General features: G+C 59.8%; 2 protein-coding genes across 5 annotated transcripts in view; one reads left to right on the plus strand and one right to left on the minus strand.

The window, feature by feature from the left end:
• The window catches only part of TMEM184B (transmembrane protein 184B), a 48,348-nt gene extending 46,006 nt beyond the window's left edge, over positions 1–2,342 (plus strand). For both annotated transcript variants that reach the window (XM_059681563.1, XM_059681564.1), the window contains one exon: positions 27–2,342. In XM_059681563.1, coding sequence (XP_059537546.1) covers positions 27–268 — 242 coding nt within the window. In that variant the 3' untranslated portion in view covers positions 269–2,342. The remainder of the gene's footprint in view (positions 1–26) is intronic.
• A 1,376-nt stretch (positions 2,343–3,718) lies between these two features.
• On the minus strand, positions 3,719–14,115 carry MAFF (MAF bZIP transcription factor F). 3 transcript variants are annotated; one of them, XM_059681566.1, is made up of 3 exons: positions 13,879–14,115; positions 5,851–5,916; positions 3,719–5,416 (listed from the first exon to the last, which is right to left on the minus strand). In XM_059681566.1, the coding sequence occupies exons 2-3, from the start codon at positions 5,884–5,886 to the stop codon at positions 4,958–4,960; spliced, it is 495 nt and encodes a 164-aa protein (XP_059537549.1). In that variant the 5' UTR covers positions 5,887–5,916; positions 13,879–14,115; the 3' UTR covers positions 3,719–4,957. The 3 variants fall into 3 exon arrangements, with proteins under 3 accessions (XP_059537549.1, XP_059537548.1, XP_059537550.1); XM_059681565.1 differs by lacking the exon at positions 13,879–14,115 and adding an exon at positions 8,529–9,286; XM_059681567.1 differs by lacking the exon at positions 13,879–14,115 and adding an exon at positions 8,124–8,148.
• Positions 14,116–15,675: the final 1,560 nt, after the last annotated feature.

A 15,675-nucleotide genomic window follows, 5' to 3' on the forward strand; every position in this document is an offset into this window, starting at 1 on the left:
TCACCCCCCCTGCCTCCCGCCCGCAGGCCGCTGCGCCCCCATGAAGAGCATCTCCAGCAGCCTCAAGGAGACCATGAACCCGCACGACATTGTGCAGGACGCCATCCACAACTTCTCGCCCGCCTACCAGCAGTACACGCAGCAGTCCACCCTGGAGCCCGGGCCCCCCTGGCACGGCGGCGCCCACGGCCTCTCACGCTCCCACAGCCTCAGTGGCGCCCGCGACACCGAGAAGACTCTCCTGCTCAGCTCTGATGACGAGTTCTAAGCGTGGCTGCTGCTGGGGAAGGATTGGCAGGTTGGCCCAGGGCAGGTGCACCCCTCCGGCCTCAGGCCCAGGCCCGGAGGCGGCTGCCAGGGCTTTGGCATTGCCTTTAATTTATTGGACCAGAGCGCTCACATATCGCTTCCAGAGGGACCGCCATCGTCGTCTGCCCAGAGGACAGCCCAGGCTCACCCCGAGCCTCCAGGAGCATTTCCACACGGCCACGCCGCACGCCTGGCGGGGAGCAGGGGTCACTGGGGGCCACTCCCATGCCTGTGCGGCTCGGCTCGTCCTGGTGGCGGCGTGTTGGGACCAGCCGTGCCCCAGGCCCTGACGCTTGTGTTGCCGACCAGTGGCCACAGCCTCTCAGCTCTGTCCCCAGCTCATGGCCCTCCCCGTGAGACTCACAGCCTGTCCCCAACACTGCACTGCAGCTCTGCCCCTCTTCCTCCGCCCCCTTGTGCTGCATTAGCTCCTCTGGGCAGGAGGAGGAGGAGGAAGAGGAGGGAGGAGGGAGGAAGCTGTCTGTGGAGCCCCTCCTGACCCGGCCTGCCTGGCCTGCTGCAAGGCTCAGCCAGACGCCAGGAGCCACAGGTCCCGCTAGGAAGGTGCTCAGGTGCCTCTGGGCCCCTCTCCTGCGGATGTGGCCTGTCCACGTGAGGCCCCTGCGTCCCCCGGCTGCCCTTGCTGTGGCTGCACCTGTCACATGCCCCTTCCCCCTGGCCTGCGGAGGACAGCGGCAGCCCCCACTGCCCCTCTGCTGGGTCTGTCTTGAGAGCATTTGGGGCAGAGCCCTTACTGCCTGGCTGCTCAGCGGGTCAGGGGCTCCCACCTTCCTTCCTGGCTGAGCCGTCAGACCTTTGCTGGCCCCGATCATTGCTGGGGCTTCTCCCTCCCATTTCAGGGGAAGAGTCTGAGTCCACATTTCAGAGCAGCTTCCGGAGGACAGTTCTGTGGGAGGGCGGACAAAGGCTGGGCCTGCAGGAGGGCCCCGGCCCCATGCCCACACGGCCTGGTGTCCTGCTCATCTGGCCCCAGCCCATCTCTTCTGTGCCTTAGTCACACATGAACGCTCCCCTCCCCGGGCCTCAGTCTGTCCCAGGCACTCCCCGGGGGCTCCCTGCTAAGCTGCTGGCACTCAGGCCCCTGCAGTGCTGGGCCAGGCGCCCTTGGACAGGCCTCGGGTGGCCAGGACCACCAGGCCCTCCGCCTGCCCACCCCCACACCCCACACCCGGGGCCAGAGCCCCTGTGCAGCCTGGGCTCACATCAGCCACCGTCAGGAGGAGACCTGATGGACGCTGCTTGTTTGGACAGGCAGGCGTCCGTCCCAAGATAGTGCATGTTTGGGCTGCAGCAGCCGGGGAAGGGCAGGGAGAAGGGCCCGCCCGTGGCTTCAGCCTTCACTACGGAATCTTTCCTCTTGGCCGCTCCTGTGTGAACGGTGCCCAGGGCCGGGTGGGGGTTCCATCCCAGGTGTCTTTCTGGGCACTTGGCGCTGTGACCAAGCCAGCCCTCCCGGTGGGAGCGGGGGAGGGGGGCCAGGCCTGCTTGAGGGGTACTAGAGGCCAGCTTTCGGGTCCCTGTCTGGGGGGCTTGGCCAGCCAGCCCCAAGCTGCCTGGGAAGGCAGCAGGCCGTGCAGGCTGCCTGGGAACGCCCTCGGCCCCGCTCCCACCATTTCCCTTCCCTTCTGTTTCTCTGGTCCTCCTTCCAGGCCAAAGTGTGGGGCTGCTCCCTGCCAGCTCCCGGTGGGGAGCCAGGCCCAGAGATGCGGGCTGGGAGCGGCCTGACCACGCCACCTACTTCCTAGGATTCGTAACCAACCTTGTCTTTTTTAAATTTTTTTCCCAATAGAGTAGCTCTTTGTATATAAAAAATACTTGAAAAATTAATTGTATGATGTATGAGAAGACAGAGTCCCTTAGTTTTATATCTCGTGTATGACTGCTGTGAGTTCCACCAGAAAGTCGCTCTATTTTGGTCTCTGTGACATTTTAAATGCGTGACAGAAGTGAGCAAATAAAGTGAGGAAGAAATATATATATATATGAGATAATATAGATTGTACTGAAACCTCCTCTGCCTGTGTGTGAGGTTTTTTCCTTCCTCGTCCCACCCCCGTGCTGGGGTGGGTTTCGTGGTTGTGAGCAGGGGTGTCTTAGGAAATGCTTGTCCTTCCGGTGCGAACATGGGGGGAATTCACATTGTCAGAGGCCAGAATTGCATCCCTGCACCCAGCCTCCACTGTGGGACCCTCGGTGCCGCCCCCTAGGGCCAGGCCTGGAGCAGGGCCTGCTGGGCTGGGGGGCACTGCCTCTACTCACCAGGCCAGGTGTCTGGCCAGACACGGCACCTTCCTGCAGCCGCCTCCGCATGCCTTCGAGGGGGCTGGGGGGGGCTAGGGGGGGTTGGGGCTGCTGACTTGGGCCCTCAGGAATGCGGTGGGGGTGGGGAAATTCCCAGCCTCAGCTTGGCTCTCCTGCAGCTTCCGGCTGCCTTTTCCTTAGGCCTGAACTCAGCATCTCAGCATCGGGTGGGGATAGAGGATCAAGGACCCCCACCTGAGAGGGAGGAGGAAAGCCTGTGGATCAAGCCAAGCTATGTGGTTTGGCCTTTCCCCAACTTTCCTATCCCGTGCCTTCTCCCAGCCCGCCATCTTCACACCCACAGCCGGCCTCTCCGAAACCCTCACTGCAGCGGTGCGCCTCCTGTAACATTTCTGTGTTCGAGCTTGGGCCCCTCCGGCTCCCAGTGCTGGTCACCCGTGCCCTCGAGTACCTTCCTGGCACAGATGGGTAAGCCGAGGCTGCAAGCAGCTACATAAGCCACTAAAGGTCACACAGCTAGGAAAGCTCCCGTCTGGATTCAACCGCGCTTTCCCTGCCCGGCACAGTGCACTCCGCCGCCTGGGCCCCAGGCTGAGCTGGGCTGCTTTTAGGCCTGCAGGCTGGGACTGAGGAAGCCACGCCCCGCCCCTGTGCCTCCTGGAACGCCAGGAAAGTGTCTTCTACTTGGCTGTAGAAGATCAGCCCTCCACGTGAAAGTGCTGGGAGAGGACTCTTCAAGCTGGGAGTTTTCCTCTCTGAGCGGGACTGTGTTTTCGCTGAAGGGATGCCCAGGAAGGAAACTTAACCCTACATTTTATTGTGCTCCTGGCTTTGCCTTCCCCACGGAGGATCCCTGGCTCAGGCACCCAGAAGGAAGGACATGTCTTGGCACCACCCATCTGGGTTTCCACTTCCAGCGCCCCCCCCCCCACCCCGACTCCCCCCCACCCCCCCTCCCCAGCGCAGGCACAGGCAAGAGCAGCGATGGTGCTTAGCTTTTATTTGCAAACTGGAGTTAGCCCTCCCGCCCAGCAGAGGGTTCGGCCTGGGCTGGGAAAGCAGAACTCCATTTTGGGCCCTTCACTCGGAACGCCCCCCCAAGAAACAACAACAAACAAACCATAGCTCAGGACATGCACTTCTTCACTGTGGAAAAAGAGAACTTGACTTTATTCAGAAAGTCTACAAAATACAGAAGGCGGATAACTCGCTTACTGTAAGTCAGAAAATAAATAAATTCTGGAGGCCGGGGCAATTATTTTAAAAACATTTTTTGGTTGTTGTTGCCACCCGGCTTTCCCTAAATATAAGATAAAATGTGATTTATTTGCAGATATAAAATATAAAGTCCAGCTCAGGGCCCAGCCACTTTTCCCGGGGAGTGGGCGCTAGGGCTCTGGCTGGAGAGAATAACTTAGATTCGTGCAATAAATAAGAGCGGGGGGACAGCTGTGTACAGTGTGTGGAGAGGGGGGGCTGGGCTTCCCAGAACAATCAACGGCCGTGGCCAGCCGCCACCCCAGGGGGGGCAGTCACAGGGGAAGAGGTGGGACGTCCCTTTTGAGGACCCTCACCCTAGGCTGCAAGACGGCGGATCCGTCATCTCATCTCCCCACCTGCCTCCTCCGTCCCCTTGCTAATTGGCTAGCCAGCCCCTTCCCTCTCTTCCATCTACATCCCCTTCTCTCTCCTTCTACTTCTCTTACCTTGTCTCACAGACAGCCGTCTCCCAGGCCACGGCAGCCCTGCCTCCCGTCTCCAGCCCCTGTCCACTGTCCCCTGGCCATGGCTGGGATCGCAGGAGGGCAGTGGGAGGATCTGGCTGTAAGTTTCAGCTCAACCACTAAGCACAGGTGGCCCATCCAGGGGAGGCCCGGTTCCGTCTGCTGACGGGGCAGGAGATTTCCCCAGGCCCAAAGCAGAGTGGGGAGCCCAGCTTCCCAGCTGGGCAGCCCCACAAGACAAACGCCAAACCTAGTGCCGACTCCCAGGCCGGGCAGGGGCCACGGGCATGTCTGAGCAGTTTACAAAACGAGGGGAGGCCCTCTTCTCTAGTCAAATTCGCTCGTCTCCCTCCTACCCGTCTAGGAAGGCTGCGCTCCCGGCCAAGGGAGACCTTGGCCCACCCCGCCCCTCTCTCACCACGGTCGCCGCTTCCCAGGGCTATTAGGTGCCAGCTTCAGGGGCTGCACCAGGAAGGGCTCCAGGGAGAGAACCTGTGTCCCCACGGGGGCTGGTGGCTGCGGAGAAAGGGCAGCTGGGACAGAGGTCGTGCTGAGGCACTTGGGGAAGGGAGCCGGGGTCGGAGGGGCCGGAGGGGCGCGGTTTGGGGAACGGGGCGTGGTCGGGGGGGGCGCAGCGGGCACTAGGAGCAGGGGGCGGGCGCGGGGGCGGGCGCGGGACCCGGGGCGGGGCCGGGGGCCGGGCTCCGAGCCGACTTGACGATGGTGATGACGCTGGCGGGCGCCACGAGCGCCGAGGGCCCGCGGGAGGCGGCGACGGAGCGCGCGAAGCCCTGCAGCGCCTCGCACTTGCCGCGCAGCGCGTCGAGCTCCAGGCGCATGGCCGCGTTCTCGCGCGCCAGCTTGTCCACCTCGCGCTCCAGCTCCGACTTCTGCTTCTGCAGCTCCTCCTTCTGGCACACGCGCTTCACGCGGCAGCTGGCGGCGTAGCCGCGGTTCTTGAGCGTGCGGCGCCGCTGCTTGAGCCGCGTCACCTCCTCGGCGGAGAGCCCGCGCAGGTGCCGGTTCAGCTCGCGCACCGACAGCCCCATCAGCGCCTCGTCCGACAGGTGCGGCGTGTTCTCGCTCAGCTCGCGCTTGATCTGCGGGCAGCGCGGGGGGGGGGGGGGGGTGTATATGGGGAAACTGAGGCCCAGGTCGCCCGCTGCCTGTGGGCCCTGAGCCCTGGGCCTGGCACGCATCAGGTGCTGGGGACGGCGCCCCCTCCACCGCCATAGGCACTGAGGTGCTGGACTTGTTCCGAGACCCCAGAGAGGGGCAGGAATCGTAAGAAACCCAGGAAAGCACCTTCGAAGTCCCGCGGCCCAGTGGGCACTGCCCTGATGGGGAAGCCGTCTGGAGAGGAAACGGCCTGCCCCGGGGACACAGCCTATCTGCCCGAGCCCACCCTCCTGGTTCCCAGCCAAGGCCCCAGGAATGCCTCGCGCCTCCTGAGCTGCTGTGGGGGTGCCGGGTACTGAAGGGGAAGTTGGCAGGGAGGGAGGGAGGGGTGGGACTACAGGGGCTGCCTCCTCACCTTCAGGGCTTTGCTGGATAAGGGGTCCACAGACATGTTTGCAGAAGGTGCCCTCTGGGCAGAGACCTAGGGGAGAGAGGAGGCCAACGTCACTTTTCCCCTGTCGCGTACAATCCCAACTCACTGCCTTGCCATTCAAGGCCCCTGTTGTCCTGGACTCATCTCATTCCACCTTCTTCCATCCCAGCGGTCCAGCCACAGCGGGCTCTTTGAACGGCTCATTTCAGCCCCAGGGCCTTGGCACTCGCCACTCCCTTCCCTTATTTCCTCATAGCATCTCTTCAGCGGGTATATCTTTGCTCAGTGCCACCTCTTCAAAGAGGTCTGACTATCTGGCTACAACACCCCATTGTGTCATATCATATCACCCCATTGACCAACCCTCATAACGGTCACCTGTTCTGCAATTATTTTATGTTTGATGACTTGTTTATGGTTTGTCTCTCTCCCTCCCACCTCTCCTCCACCAAACTGTCAGTCTACAAGGGTCAAGGCCTTGCCTGCCCTACCGCTGCCTCCAGATGCCAAAGTCAGTGCCTGGCACACGGTCAGTTCTCAATGAGTATGCGCCCTGTGAATGGGCTCCCTCTTCCCCAGCAATTCTCCCACATGGAGCCCAGCAGATGCATTTTGTCTTATTCAAAAGTATTTTCATTGCTCAGCTGGCGCAGCTCAGTGGTTGAGCATCGACCTATGAACCAGGAGGTCCGGGTTCCATTCCTGATCAGGGCACAAGCCCGGGTTGTGGGCTCGATCCTCAGTGTGGTCTGTGCAGGAGGCAGCCGATCAAAGATTCTTTTTCATCATTGATGTTTCTGTCTCTCCCTCTCCCTTCCTCTCTGAAATCAATAAACATATATTTAAAAATATGTTTTCATTGAAGTACAAACTACATACAGAGAAGCTCACAGAACACATGTGTACTAGTCAGTGACATTTCACATTCGACGGCCAGTGGTCGTTGCTCTGGGCGGGGAAAGGGGCGGCCTCCCAAGTTCCCTTTAGAGCAGCGCCCTCTATCCACGGCCACTCTGCCCTTCTCCCTATTCGTTCTTCGCTGGTTTTCTCATCCGATAATCCCCGTGCGATGGGACGGTGAGGAGCAGAGAGCAGGGCGGAGGGGGTCTGAGCCCAGCCTCCTGTCGGTTCTCACGAGTGACCCCCAGTCTGACAGAGTGAAGGGGGGGTGAGACCCGGGTCCAGCCTTGGCTCCCTGAGCTGCCTGGGGCCGAGTCTGGCCCATTCTGCGGCCCAGGTGTCTCAGACCCTGCGCAGAAGCGACAAGTGCACGGACTTCGGCACGAGACACACGGGGCCTCGGAGGGTGTCCGACTGACTGGCCGCAGGTTCTCCCTGGTGATACAGTGGCTGTGTATTAAGTCAGATCATGTTACTCCTCTCAAGACCCCTGTGGTCCCCATCCTGCTCCGATTATAGCCCAAATCATCACAGTGGCTCACAGGCACCACAGGATGGGGGCTCAGCAAATGCCTCTCTGACTTCAGCTCCCGCTCCACGCCCCTTGCCTCCCTCTGCACCCGCCTCCTTAAACCGACCGCACACACCGCCCCCGGGGCTCGAGCACAGCGGTCCCTCCGCCCAGCATCCTCTTCCCCTACACAGCCACAGACTTGGCTTCCTCACTCCTGCAGGCTGCTCTTCAAATCTCGTGCTCTCGCTCAACTTAGAATCCCCAGTCCCTCACACACACACACACACACACACACACACACACACACGCACACTCTCCCCGTCTCCCTTCCCGACCTCATATCCCTCTACAGCACTTCTCAGATATATCATTATTGCACATGCATTTCACCTGTTTGTCCAGTGTCTGTCTCCCCATTGGAATGCCAGCGCAGGACAGCGCAGACCTTGTCTCGCCCACTGCCGTGTCCCCAGTGCCCAGAGCAGTGCCGGGCCCAGAGCAGAAGCTCGGCGGTCGCTGAGTTCTCAGCGTGACTCAGGCCGAGGTGGGGACAGTCCAGGGCTTCTCAGAAATCCCCAGCCCCTCCCGGCCCACGCAGCCAGGGGACCTGACACCCAGAGGGAAGCGAGGAGTCGGGCAGGAAAGGGAAGTCGGCACTTTAAGAGATCCCCTCACAGGAGGTCTTCAGGAGCACCCAAGCTCCTTGTGGTACAGCTGGGGGAAACTGAGGCCCATAACGTCCCCAGTCAGGACCCTAACCTGCCACAGACACCACCTGGAGACCCTCGTAACCACCCGACCAAAATACAGGCCTCTTAAATGTCCACCTTCCCACACACACCTAGGGAAGTCCTGGCATGTCCGCTCGTCCTCCACGCACTATCAGCGGATCTTTCCACCTGTGAATCCGGCCTGTCATCACCCACATGCAGACCTTCCTTGGCTCCCTACTATCCTGGGGACAGGTCCAGGCTCACTCCCCACCACTGCCCACCTCCGTTCTGCATTCCAGCCACGTGGAACTTTTTACTTCCTCTCACCCCACGCTTTCTGGCCCACGTGCCGCCCCACACCCTGTGACACTACTCCCCTCGCTTTATCTGGCAGACGCCTACTCATCGCTCGGCTCTGGGTGCAGACATCTCCTCCTCCGGGAAGCCCCCCCTGACTCCTAGGACTTGTTAGGCACTGACCACCCCAGCACTTCTCCCTTGCGTTGTAATGGTCTGTTTCCTTGTCTGCCCACCAGACAGGGAGCTCCACAGGCAGGAACCAGGCCGAGGCAGCTCTGGGTGCTGATGTCGCCAGCACGGGGCCTGGCAGGGAGCAGGCACCCACGAGGTGTGGATGGGTGCAGTCTCTGACACCGTCCGGCATCTGGCTTGTCCAGCTGAGTACCATTGAGAGAAAAACCTTCTGGCCCTGTCTCCAATTCTTCCTCCTTTTCATCTGCCTCCTGGCTTCTGCATGGCAGGGCTGGTACACAGAAGCCAGGAGGAGGGGGAAGGAGGAGCAGGGGTTCTGTCATGATGCTTGGCCCCAGGTCGGGCATGGGAAGCAAGGAAAGGCACTAGATTAAAAGTCAAGCTCCGGTTTGAGCCCCATCTCCTTTCCAGGCTGTGTGACCTTGAGCAAGCTACCCCACCTCTCTGGTCTCCACTTCCTCATCTGTAAGAACAATACCTGCTCTCGGGGTTTTGGTGGCACCAAGGGCAGGTGTCAGTGAGCATGGGGGAGGTTATGAGAACAGCTGAGTCTGTCCAGGAGGGGTCATGCCTGCAGCAGTCACTGGGCCCTCGCTTCCACAGCATCTCCCCGCTGGCTGGGGTCGCACAGAAAAGACTCCCCCTCCTCACTATACCCAAGGGGAGGGGGAGACCCAGAGAAGACACCTTTTGCCTGAAGTCACACAGCAGGGGAGTGGCTGCTTCTCGCCCCAAATCAGGAGGACACTGAACACTGAATCCTGGTCCCTTTCACGCTGTCATCACCCCGACCCTCCCAACAACCCTGTGAGATAATGACCAGAGAGGTCAACAGAGCAGTCCAGGGTCACACAGCTAAAAAAGGGTGGCGCCCAGGACTGAGGCCACGCTGAGCCACATGCCTCCTCCCGAGATGGCCTCACAGGGCACCTCTCTGTGTTCCCCCACCTCTGTCTCCACGGCCACCCTGCTCTGATGTGCCTGGGTTTGTGCAGATGAATACAGACAGCCGGGCCGCCGCGCCAGCTGCTGGGGGAGGTGGGTGTTAGGCGATGCGCAGTCTGGGCTCTACAGAGAGACCTGTGGGAGAGGGCAAGCCTCCCCCTACGTAGGTTAACTGAGCCTGCTGGGTGCTGGGTGCTGAGCACTGGGTGCTAAGGCTGATGCAGAACCTTGGAGACTGGTCCCTCAGACAAGTCATTTTTCCTCTCTGGGCCTGGGGTCCCTCACTTGTAAAGTGGGGGTGATTATAATAGCATTAGAGGCCGAGACAAGATCAGCAATGGCGAATGGTTTGCTTATCTCTCCATCGTCCCTCCCTCCACCCTCACCACAGCCATCGCCCATCGCCCACGGCACTGCTTCCCACTGAGCCTGGACACAACCTCAGAATCCTTCTCACACAGCCCTCTGAAGGAAGCCCGCGAGGCCCCACCCACAGGGCTGGCTGGGATTCTGAGTCCTTGTAGGTCCCAGGAGGCTCTGAACCTGCTCTCTCCATTCCTCCTTCTCTTGTTCTAGCCTCGGCCCCCTCACCCACATCCTGGATGTCAGCTGAGGCACTCATGTTTGCCCAGGAATGTCCCTCGCTCAGCAACGCCAGGCCATGACAGAGAAAGTCACAAGAAGGGGGAACTTTCTGACAACCTCAGGCTTTCAGACTTCAGCCCAGGCCCGGGGCTGCTGGGCTGTACGCCACGGGGCTGGGCCCTCCACCGGGCTGCCTCCAGTACGGGCCTCAGACAGGGGCTGGTCCAACCCCCTTGTTCTGTCACAGACAGCTGAGCAGCTTTTGGGGGGCAGTGGTGGGCTGGAACCCAGGAGTCCTGACCCCTAGCTCAGGGCTCTTTCTTCAATGTCAGCCCCTCCCCCCTCCACCCCGCTTTTTCCCTCAGAGGCCCAGAGAGCAACCTCCAGGGGCTGCAGGTTCCTACCATTCTTTTGGAGGCATGGAGAAGGAATTTACTCTTGGATTGACGGCTGCCCTGCCCAGTCTGCAGCCACAGCCTCCTGCAGTCCCCTCCCCTCCTTTCCCCTCTCCACTCTAGGGACATCCTGCGGACGGCCTGCCCCCTGGCATGGGCTCCTCTCTGGCTGCCGAGCCGTTTCGCTTCCTCTGTGAGGACAGAGGGAAAAAATGTGTTTTCCCGGGGCCTTGGCCGCCAGCACTGGTGTAGCCTCCTCCCTGCTGGAAAGGGGCGTGGAGCTGGGAGAACCCCACACCTCAGGGAAGCAGGAGCCCGGGATCCAGTTCCAGTTCTGCCACCCACTCACACTCACTGCCGTGCCCTCTCTCTGGGCCTCAGTTTCCCAACATGCCAAACCTCCACCAAGCCTAAGGTACCTTCTAACCTGACAGCCTTGGAGTTTAGCGTGTCAGATTCTGGCCCTGAATGGAGCTTCAGGACCACCACTAGCAGAGTGGAGGTCCTAGAGGAAGAGAAAGGAAATCAGGGAAGGCTTCCTAGAGGCAGGGGCAAGAGAACACAAACTCAGAGACTTGACCATCCTTCTGCTCAGAGACCACTTCCTTTTTCAGCTGAACTGTGACCATAGCCGCTTCCTCACCGGCTTCTGGTCTTGCCATGACTATAGTCACCTCCTCACTGACTTCTAGTCTCCACCTCCAGACCCCACCACCTATCTTCTCCCAAAGGCTGTCAGAAAGATCATTACTGAGAAAACCTACAAACCTCGGTTTGGCTGGCTCATTTCAAAACCCTGGGATGCCAGCCTCCCTCCTAGCCCACAAAGTTGGCCTTCAGGCCTCCACCCTGTCCTTTTCCCACTACCTCCAAGGATCTTCTTGGACCCAGTGCTCTTTCATTCAATCAGCCAACACAGAAAGCACCTACTCTGTGCCAGGCTCTGAAGGCCCTCAAGGGCTCCACAGACCATCATCACTCACTCCACCTGACAACCTGGGTCACTGGTCACCTTCCTTGATTGCCCTGGGTAAGTTGGAGCCCTGTTCCTGTCACACCTTGGAGATATTGTGGGTCCGGCTCCAGACCACTGCCATAAAGCAAGTACTGCAATTAAGCAGGAGCTTCTTGGTTTCCTAGTGCATATAAGTTATGTTTACACTCTACTGTAGTCTATTAAGGGTGCAATAGCATTGTACCGAAGAAAACAATGTACATATCTTAAGTAAAAAATACTTTGTTGCTAAAAAATGCTAATCATCACCTGAGTCTGTTGGAAAGATGGTGCTGGTAGATTTGCTTGACCTGCAATTTGTAAGAAACACAGTATCTGCGAGGCGCAATAAAGCGAGGCGCAATAAAGCGAGGCGTGCCTTTGTACTACACACTTGCAAACCACAGACTTCCCCCTCATACCACCCAGCTCCCCTGGGGTTTTGTATTTCGTTTAGTGGCTCCCCCTTTAACTTTGTCTCCTCTCATCAACTGTAAGCTCCCAGAGGGCAGGTTCTGGATCTGGTTCGGGCTCGGTCTCATCCCAGCCTCTGGCCCACGACAGGCTCGTAGCTAAAAGCATCGGGCCTGAGGGAGGCACAGGGGCCATGGGAGACCTGTGGGGTCCCAGGCCCGAGGGAGGACCCGGGGGTGACCCAGCAGAAGGTTAAGCCTTTCAGTGCTAGCCGTGCACCAGCCGCTGGAAGAGCCAACCAGCCGCTTCCCCTCGTCCTTGGCCCCCCAACCTACTCAGGATGTTTCCCGCCCGGCTTTGCGGACGGGCCTGACTGGGAACCCCACACATTCCTGGACATGCCAGGCCTTGGCCGGGGGCTGTTGGCTCTGCTTTCTCTCCCACAGTTTCCCTGGAAAATAGGCTGTGTGTAGAGGCTGCCCTGCCTCCCCCATTTCACCCCCATCCTGCCCCTGGACGTTGCCGAGTTCCTGCTGCAGATGGGGACACTGAGGTTCCCCACTGCGGTAGCAGAGCTCACCAGGGCTCAAAGATGCAGTTAAAAGATCCTCTGGTTCCTCATCCCCCAAGCTCAGTGGATCCCCCTCCCCCATGATTCTGTAGCCCAGTGAGTGGGAAGAATGGAGGGCAGAATAGGACCAAGGAACCCCTAGCCCCCAGCACATCCTTCAGGCTACTGGGCAGAGGGAAGCTTCCCGCAGGGCTGATACAGGGGCTTAGGGCAGGCTTGGGCCCCACCCTCACACAGCAGCCCTTCACACACCAAGACCACCTCTTCCACTCCCTGTTGACCATGCCCCGCCCCCACCCCCCAGCCCCCAGGGGGAGGACTCTGGGAACTCCAGCTGGCCGGGGCCCTCAACTAGCTCCTCAGGTCCGGCAATCAGCAGGTATGTCTGACTAGTCTCACATGTAACTGAAACCACCGGCAGGACAGAAACCAACCCCACCCCTTCCTCCGGTCTCACCCTCCCAGGCCCAGCAGTACCAGCTCCAGAACCCAGGCCAGCCAGAGTCCCACCGAACAGAGGGAGCCTGGATCCCTTCCTACCTCCCCACTTCGCTACGGTGTTCTGGCCCTTCCACTTCCTCCCGAGGCTGAAGGGATGGCTGGGGATGAAGGAGAGTGAGGGTCTGCCTGCCCCAAGTAGCAGGAAACCCGGGATACCGACCTGAGTTGTGCCAGCCCACCAGGGTCCTGGAGGAAGGAGTGAGTGGCCCCCTCATCCCCCCTCCCCAGCCCTGCCGGGTGGGTCTTTATACTGTGCCCCACCCTGTGGCTGCAGCCGCCAGCTCAGGGAGGGGGACAAACACCGAGATCACGTGGCCCGACCCTGGGAAACTCCGGGGAAGAGCAGGGTCGCTGGCTGGTGGGAAGGGGACGGCAGGGCAAGAATTCCCGGACACCGTGTGACCTCGATGGGGCCGCTTCCCTAGTTCAAGTCCCTATTCCGCATTTCCTCGTTGGGCACATCTTTCCCAGGTACGCACCGCGGGCACACAGGCCCCAGGGTCCTCACCGGGTGGTCTCTCTGTGTGTGTGTCTCTCCCCACGGCACACCCCGCGCACCAGCGGGCAGGACGCTCGGACGCCGGCCAGGGAACACACACGCACTCGCCGCCCGCCCTGGGACGTAAACAAACCGCGCACGCCCGGCTGCGGGCGCCCGTCCAGGGAATGTTCTCACCGAGTCACGTACGTGCACACACTGCCCCCCCGCCCCTCCTGGGTGGACGCTGACGCGAGCCAGCCCCCCAGCTCCTTCCGGCCGGCGCCCCCCGGAGTCCAGCACCCCAGAACCCCCGCCAAGCTCGCTTCGGCCCCGACTTGGTCCCTGGAACTCTGCCCCTCCTCCCGTCAACCGACCGGCGGTGGGGACACAGAGCACCGACAGCGCCGGCCGTGGCGCCCCGCCCCAGGCGCATTCTCGGGGTGCGCGAACGCTGCTGCCTCGGAGCCCCGCGCCCCCGCTCCCGCCCCGGACCCGCGTTCCTCACCCCTCCTCGGGCCCGCTTCGCCTGGCGCCCCTGGCACGCGCGGGTCTCGCTGCCGTCCGGGCTGCTGTCCCAGCCGGCTCCCCGGTCCGTCTCCCCTCCGGTCCTGACCGCCGGTTGCTCCGAGCCCGGCTCCTGGCTCCCGAGAGCGACGCGCCGAGTTTTGTTGTGGGGCGGGCGGCGCAGGAGGCCGCGCGAAGTTGTAAGGCGAGCTTCCCGGAATTACTCACTCACAGGATTCCTTTCATTCATAAAAACCCAGTCATGCGGTGACGTCACCTCCCTGGCCGCCCCCCTCGGCCCCCTGAGCGGCCTCCGGGCCTCTCGGCCCCGCCCATTCCCCGCCCCTCCGGCCCCGCCCACACGCCGGGCCCGCCCCGGGGTTCTCAGTTCCTGTTAGGCTGGATGCGTTCACGTGACACCTCGCGAGTGAAGGTGTCACTTGGCTCATTTTACAGTCGACAGTCCTGAGCGTCTTTTCCTTTCGACCTACACCTTCTGCCATGATGATCTCATCCAGTCTCGTGATTTAAAATGCCGTCTATATGCCCACGAGCTCCAAATTTGTATTTCTAGAGCGAACACATTCTCTGAGTTCCAGACTCATATCCAAGTGCCCACTGCGTGCCTCCACGTGGGTGCCAGGTGGGGACTGCAAACCCTACACAGCCCATATCCACCTCCTGATCATCAGCCCTACCCCGGCAACCCACACCCCCAGTCTCCCCATCTCCGTTGTTCAAGCCCCATCCCAGGACCCCTGCTGCATCCCTTTTTCTCCCTTCCTCCCTACATCCCGAATCAGCCTGGTTCCACATCCAACACCCTTCTGCATCTGGCTTCTCCCCACCCCCAGTCCTCCCACATGGTCCAGACACCATCGACTTCCCGGGACACTGGCAGCAGCCTCCTGATAGCCTCCCCACTTTGTTCCTAAAGGTTTTCTTCACACACCAGACAGTGCTTTTCTCAAAGCAAAGATCAGATTGCTGTGTACACTCCCACCCTCTCTCTAGCCTCCTGTGCATTTAGAATATAAGCTTTGCTCCTCCCTTTGGCCTACAGGGCCCCAAGCCTTCTGGCCTCTCACCAACTCTCCAGCCTCACCTCCTGCCCCTCTGGCTCCCCACTACTCCTCAGCCACTGCCTTTCTTACTGTTTCTCAAACACACCCAGCTCATTCCTGCGACAGGCCCTTTGCACTTGCTGTTTCCTCTTCTATTCACTGTCCGCTCTTTCTCATCTTTCAGGTCAGCTCAGATATCACTACCTCACAGAGAATTTTCCCGACTCCCTGGCTAAAGGAGCCCCGACCTGTAAACTTCGTTTTTATACAACTATTCTTTTCTTCTTCTTTTTTAATCCTCACCTGAGGAAATGCTTAGCGAGTTATTAAGGTTATATAAAACCCAGCCAGAGTGGCTCAGTTGGTTGTGTTGTGCTGTGCACTGAAAGATCGCAGGCTTGATTCCTGATCAGGACACATAACCTGGGTTTGGGTTTGATCCCTTTTTGGTCAAGGTCAAGGAACATGGGTGCAATGTCATATTTGAAAGTGGGAGCTTTCTGGCTTGAAGCGGGTTTTAAATGGCCAAATCGGGGACAACTAGAGCATCAAAAGAAATTACAGTAACGACAGATTATAACCTATTGAATAAGACGAGAAACCATGAGCCCATACTAATATAAATGACTGAATACAGATAAGGAAAAGCTACTCCTTCCAGTAGAAGGAATGATGGAGTTGGACCATTAATAAATTCTAATGAGAATGCTAATGAGAATCATCAATGGATAGGA

This window comes from Myotis daubentonii, chromosome 2, assembly GCF_963259705.1.
Source record: "Myotis daubentonii chromosome 2, mMyoDau2.1, whole genome shotgun sequence".
NCBI lineage: Eukaryota > Metazoa > Chordata > Mammalia > Chiroptera > Vespertilionidae > Myotis > Myotis daubentonii.